The sequence below is a fragment of the Sceloporus undulatus genome, chromosome 6 (assembly GCF_019175285.1).
Source record: "Sceloporus undulatus isolate JIND9_A2432 ecotype Alabama chromosome 6, SceUnd_v1.1, whole genome shotgun sequence".
NCBI classification, from domain to species: Eukaryota; Metazoa; Chordata; class Lepidosauria; order Squamata; family Phrynosomatidae; genus Sceloporus; species Sceloporus undulatus.
In genome coordinates, this window is record NC_056527.1 from 61,838,928 (window position 1) to 61,845,889 (window position 6,962).

The window sequence follows — 6,962 nt, forward strand, 5'->3', positions numbered from 1 at the left end:
GGGAGAAATACCAAAACTTTCGCTTTCTCCAGCACAACTTGATTTGAGATTTGCCTCTCTTCTGCGGAGGGACCCAGGGATGTGTTACAATTCCCTGAGACTTCCCTGATCCCTGAAACTTGAGAGCTATAACAACTAGAGGTCATATGCACTGGCCTTGCCTTCTGCATCTCTGATCTCCTCATGGCTCCTTAAATTGATCAGAGAGATCTGAAAGGCCCCTTAACACAGGTCCACTCCATGTGTTTTCCCATCCTTCATCAACTGTTCGGGCCCATACTTTGGTCATATCATAAGAAGGCAAGACTCATTACAAATGCTAGGAGATGCAGAGGCAGTAGAAAGAGAGAAACACTGCATGCCAGATGGTAGACTCAGTTAGGGAGGTCACTGGCCTGAATCTATGAGATCTATGCAGAGTAGTGGAAGATAGGGGGCTTGTCAGTGTCTCATCCACAGGGTCACCATCAGTTGAGGTCAATTTGAAGGCAGTTAACAACAACATAGTTATGCAGGAATGATTGTATGGAAGAGAAACACAGTATCGTTCCAAGAAAGAACATCCTCATATTTGCACAGATCATATATTTGATCAGAAAGCTTGCTTCGTTTTTTGTGCTTTTATATTACCAGACTGTGGATTTTGGAATGTGCTGTACAATTGTGTGGCTCTGCTAAATACTACTGCACCATAATATGAAATAGGTGACCGGTGGTGGCGGTGCTGCTGCTGCTGCTGTTTTGTTGTTTCTGGTACTGCTGTGGCTGCTTTTTAAAATAATATTGTCTCTGCCAGCCCAGACATGTGGTGGTCTAGAGCTAGCACAGATATAGTGCTAAATCCAGATGTATTATTGGCTTCACAGGTTACAAAGAAACATCTGGACGGCTAGTTCTGTCAGCAGGCAGAGGTGTGGATTTGGGGGTTGGGGCTTGAGGGGGAGAGAATTTCCAGCTTGGACGCATTTTTGATCGTTTGCTTTGAAGCCTGTGATGCTTCCCCATTGCCACTGGCAATAGACTAAAGCTTCTGTGCCCCTCTGAGTAAGGTCTGACTGCTTTCACTCTCTGTCACAAGAAGCACCAGAGCACTTCGGAAAGGAACAGGAAAACCATGCAAGTCAGCATCACACCCACCAGCAACAGCTTGAATGGAAGTGCCAGTTGCCTGGATGCGACCCTCATTGCTTGCACAGAAACAGTGACTTTCAGCGAAGTGCTGGTAGAAGAGGAATGGGAATCTTTTTATTATTCCTTTAAGGTGCGTAACATTGAGCTTTCTTGTTCTCCCTTTCCCACACCTTTTGTATCAGGCGCCTGGCATGCAAGCAAAGCTCTCTTGTTAGGTACTGAAAGGGGCTTGCTTCAAGTCATTGTCTGATTTACCGTCCAACCCACCCCAATTTGTTTCACAGAGACTTTTTTCAGCAGCTGCTTGTCAATGCTTTTCAGTGTCTATACTGGGGAACAAAATACAGATTTCTGAAGAAAGATAATTATCTTTGTTGTGATGATGGTACATATAAGCAATTTCCCTCGTTTGGATGCAGTCATTCAGATTATTTCTTCTACTGCATTAAAAAAAATACATTCCCTCATTTGAAATACAGCTTGTTTAATCTTTTAGGTAATTGTGACTGTCTGGCTATTCTGTTATATTTCATTCCCCTCTTCTTTCCACCGCCACCACCACCTGCAGGTTTAGGATTGTATTTCATGTATCTGAGGAGCTGGGTTTTGGTCCATGAAAAAACAATGCTAGTGATTTTTTAAAAAAATATTCCTTTGATTTATTTTTATTTTTATCTTTTTTTTTTAGTATTGGCTGTTTAATGTTTCAAAGTATCACAAACCTCTTTGATATTAGTTTTTTTGTTCTTAATCTAAATTGCTCTCTAAAAGAGACTTCTGTAACCTGGAGCCATCCATATGGGTTGAACTGCAACTGTTGCCATTCCCAATGAGGATGCTTATTAACCATCCCAATGGTGGATGGTGCAGATGTTATTCAAGACAATTAGATGATTCCAGGTTATGCAAGTTTAAAGTGTAATGTGGACTGATGGAGTTATAGAAGCCACTACCCCATGGAACATTGATTCCCCCAAACCTGATTGGGCTGCTAGCCAATATACTAACTTAGCTGGGAGTAAACCCCACTAAGTAGCATAGGACTCACGTCCAAGCTAATATAAATAAAATTCAACTCCCAACAAGACACTGCTGAGTACTCTTTCTACCTGTTGGCTTCTTGCAAGTCTGGTTGGTTGGTAAAAAGTTTCAGAAAATTGAATGCTTTAGATGTCAGTGGGAGGGAAGGTCTGTGAATGGAGACAATTTAATTCTGCCTTCTTAACAAGGAGTGTTTTGTGATTTCCAGTGCTCATTATGTGGAGGTTAAAGGGATTTGAATGCAACAGTATGGAACATCTTACTATACAATGGAATAGGCTGCTGCCTATGGAGAATGAGATTTGATTTTATCATGTATACTTTAGGGCTTTAATGCATCCCTGTGCTCATAGCAGGGAGGCAGGCACGCAGATGTCTTCAAGCAGAAAGAAAATGCCTTGCATCTACTGCATGCATGTGACATGGACACATTACATAAGCAGATTTGATTGTATCGATTGCCAATGCAGTGTATCGGTTACATTGTAGAACTAGGACTGAGAAGACCCAGGTTCAAGATCTTAGGTTGGTCACTGTCTCTCAGCCTAACCTACCTCACAGGTTGGTTATGAGGAGAAAGGTACGTTAGAAGGAAAAGGGGGATTATACATGTAACAAATGAAGAAATACCTGTACAGCAGTTCACTGTACTCACTGTTGAGTCTTTTGGCACACCAGCACGAGGTATTCCTAGAAAAAGAAGATACCTTTGTCCCAGGACACACTGATGTGGACAGTAGCAAAAAGAGTCCTGCTAGATAAGAAGAAAGGTTTATTCAGTCCTAACATCCTGTTTCTCACAGCAACCCACAGGTGTCTCAAGGAAGCCTGCCATCAGTTTTGATTGAAATTTGGTCATATAGTGTTGAGAGCAGATTTAGAGATTGGCAACTGATTGGCAATTGATTGCAATGTGTCTGTTCTGATTAAATCTGGATCTAACCTATTGCTCTCAGCAGGGCAGAGTTCAATATGTATGCCAATTCCCTTGGAGATAAATGGAATATGGAGGGTTTTAATTAGGGCTGGATTGGGTACGTTGCATGAGATCAGATTTCTTTCAGATCAAAGGACTTTCCTTGTATAAGAGCAGACCTGACTCCTTATCTCTTGTGAATGTTTCCTACAACAGTGTCAGAGGGACTGATGTGCCATTAATTGTGCACAGGACTATAGCATATCAGCCTGGTTTCAGGAATGGATTGCCCACTGCAGGCTTCCATTCTAATGAATATATATTCAGCAAGTGTAGGGAATGACCATACATGCAGTTACTTTTCCCCACTCAGTTGTAAGGTAGGATGAATGGGGTGAGCAAGAGTAAACATGGACACCTTACCCCTATACAGCTGCATACATGTTGTTGTTGTTTGTTATTGGATCAGGCAGAGAGTGTTTTCCCAAAGGGGGAATCCTTTGACCACTGGATTCAGACTCCAATACTGTCTGAAATATCACAGTAGAAAAGGACACAAGTGGATTTTCCAGTGCAAGGATATTTTAAAATTGGTTCTTTTTAAAGCTGTACTGCATCCCCATTCTTGCAACAGCTTTTGAGAGGAGCAGGCATGTGCATTTAAAAATATGTCATGGACTTCCATGGGAATGTTACAAATTGAATATCAAGAGGAACAATTTACTGCCTTTCCAGGACTGATATCTACTGCTGGAAGCTGAAAAGAAAGCCACCTGAAAGAAAGAACTAGCTATGATTAGCTAGCTATCACATGTGGCGATAGACAGCCAACCTTGTCAGTTAAAAACAAATGCCCCATGTGTTTGTCTTCTCTAACAATGGAAAAGGTAGCACCGAGGCCACATAAAGAAAACTAAAAATGAATTCCTGATGTAACAAAGGGCTTGATTGTGCCATATAAAGGACTTGATTGTGCCATACAAAAGCTCAAGTGATCACTTCCCATCCTTTGGCATATTTCTAATCTGGACAAGCATTCACTATAGAGACATTGATAAACGTACTAGTCTCTTATGAATAACTGAGTTTTTAATCTGTCATTACAGACAGGAAGCATCATTTACATCTAATTTGTACATCAAGCCTATGGACAGGCCCAGCAGAGGTTCCCAGTCAACTCAATGAAGGGAGCCTTCCATTCCACAAACTTCATGACAATCCCTCAAAGTTTTATTCCTCCTAGGCCTGTGATGGTGAACCTTTTAGAGACTGAGTGCCCAAACTCAGTGGCATTCCCACACCGGTTGTCAATGGCTGCTGGGGGCAAGACTTTTTTTTTGGGGGGGGTGAGACTTCTGGGGTGGGACTTCTGTCTTCCTGGGATGGGACGTCTGTGGGGAACGCAAGGCACACTCTCTCACCCTCAGGTTAGCAAGAGCAAATCCCATCTGATAAAGCTTGCCAAGAAAACTCAATGATAGTTTCACCTTAGGGTTGCCATAAGTCTGAAATGACTTGAAGGCACCACACACACAAGTCATGGTCTTTCAGCCTCAGAGCATGGCAATGGAAATCCTCCTCTGACAAAGCGTGGCCCATAATAGTTTCATCTTAGGGTCACCAGGAACCAGCACTCGGAAGGGAGGAAGGGTGCTCTGGGCCCATAAGTTGGAAACGACTTGGGGGTACACAAGAACAACAAGCATAAAAAAGCACAGAAGGCACAGCACAATAACAAGAAAAAAGAGCCAGCAGTTTGAGCGTGCAATTCTGGAGACCAGGCATCAAATCCCAGCTCGATCATGAAAACCCCTGGGAGATCTTGGGCAAGTCACATTCTCTCAGCCTCAGAAAACAATGGCAAACTTCCTCTGAGCAAATCTTGTTAAGAAAATCCTGTAATAGGTTTGTTGTGAATAGTCCTCTGAGATATCAGGACTCAATTCTCTATGAAGCCACAGAAACCCACCAGGAAACCTTGGGCAAGCCACACTCTCTCAGCCTTAGAAGGGACTCTTAAGGATGGAGGGAGAGAAGGAGTTTTCAGAGCCCCATGGGGCAAAGGCCCCACAGGATGGGGGTGGTGGTGAAGGAAGGAAGGCATTCCCCAGTGCACACTCTCTCAGCCTCAGGGTAGCAATAGTAAACCCCTCCTCTGATGAAACCTGCCAAGAAAATCCCATGATAGTTTCACCTTAGGGTTGCCAGGAAGACCTTGAAGGCGTACACGCGCACACACACAATGCCTGCCTGCTACTGCTACCTCCTCCTCCTCCTCTTCCTCCTCCTCCTCCCTCCCGGCTCTCACCAGCGGGTGGATGGGAGACTTGCAGACACACAACAACAACAACAACAACAACAACTGTAATTCAGGGAGCCAGTGTGGTCCAGTGTTTTGAGTGTGTGACTCTGGAAACCAGGGCTCGAATCCCAGCTCATCCATGGAAACCCACTGGGTAACCTTGGGCAAGTCACACTCTCTCAGCCATAGGGAAGGCCATCAGTTTGAAACGACTTAGAGACACACAACAACAACAAACCACAGAAGCTTTGAATTCCCACCCAGGTTTCAAGCCTCCCCTCTGGAGGCAATGGTCATGGCAGGACCAGCAGCAGTATCTGAGGCTGGTGAGGCTTCTCCAGGGTCCTGGAAACATGGCCGCTTGGAGGAAGGAACCAGCCTTCCCAGGCACTGGGTTTTTCAAACTCCCCACCTACGCTTCCTCCAGCCGATAGGAAGCCAAGCCACAAGAAAGAGAATAATCTTGGTCAATCGCATGTGCCCATAGAGGAGACGGCTTCCCGTGTCCTCTCTGGCATGCGTGTCATGCATTCGCCAACACAGGCTTAGTCCAAGAAGATTATCGCACTGCGTTCTGAGAACGTTCTCATCACGTGATGAGAACGGAACGCATTTGAGAATACCGCACGTATGTGTTCCAATCGGGTTCTCAGAACGCTTAAATGTGTTCCAAATGTGTTCCAGGAGGGAACGGATTTGAATGTGTTCTGAATGTGTTCCCAGAGAGCTGAAACGTGATGAAAACGTTCCAAGAGAAATGTGCTGTGCTGTCACAATGCAGGAGGCAGGGATGCCCAGGACCTTCTCCTCCTTCCCTCCAGGAGGGAACCCACAAAAGCTCCCCTGTTTGGAGCACCACAGAAAAGCAAGCAAACAACTCCCAGAATTCCATAGCAAAGAGCCAGACAAGAGTTAAAGCGGGGAGGGAAGCTCACAACCTGAAGGCACACATTACATGCACACACACAGGAGCAAAAGGGTGTCAAGCTGCCAAAAAGGGGAAATGGGATGACAGCAGAGGACTCTTCTTTTCTAACCGGTTTAAAGAGCTGCTATGGCTGCCGGGGCTCTGCCCTTGGCCCAGTCCCCTCCCTGGCAACTTGCTTTCCTTCGGCTTGATGGGACCTCCATGGAGCTCCTCCTTCCCTCAAGGAAGAGGGGACCAGGGCAGAGAGCAAGAGGGAGAGGGTCTGGCTGCTTCTGCGGGGGGGGCCTCTGGTGTCATGTCCAGCGGGGCTCCTGTGCTGGCAGCCTGCAGGAGGCAGGGATGGCAGGGATGCCCAGGACTTTCTCCTCCTTCCCTCCAGGAGGGAACCCACAAAAGCTCCTCTGTTTGGAGCACCACAGAAAAGCAAGCAAACAACTCCCAGAATTCCATAGCAAAGAGCCAGACAAGAGTTAAAGCGGGGAGGGAAGCTCACAACCTGAAGGCACACATTACATGCACACACACAGGAGCAAAAGGGTGTCAAGCTGCCAAAAAGGGGAAATGGGATGACAGCAGAGGACTCTTCTTTTCTAACCAGTTTAAAGAGCTGCTATGGCTGCCGGGGCTCTGCCCTTGGTCCAGTC

At 45.5% G+C, this 6,962-nt stretch overlaps 1 protein-coding gene across 1 annotated transcript in view; it reads left to right on the plus strand.

Annotated features, from left to right (window-relative positions):
- Positions 1–1,085: 1,085 nt before the first annotated feature.
- Positions 1,086–6,962, plus strand: part of NPSR1 (neuropeptide S receptor 1) — a 77,913-nt gene continuing 72,036 nt past the window's right edge. The window contains exon 1 of the mRNA XM_042475186.1: positions 1,086–1,261. Within this exon, the coding sequence (XP_042331120.1) occupies positions 1,115–1,261 (147 nt within the window). The 5' untranslated portion in view covers positions 1,086–1,114. The remainder of the gene's footprint in view (positions 1,262–6,962) is intronic.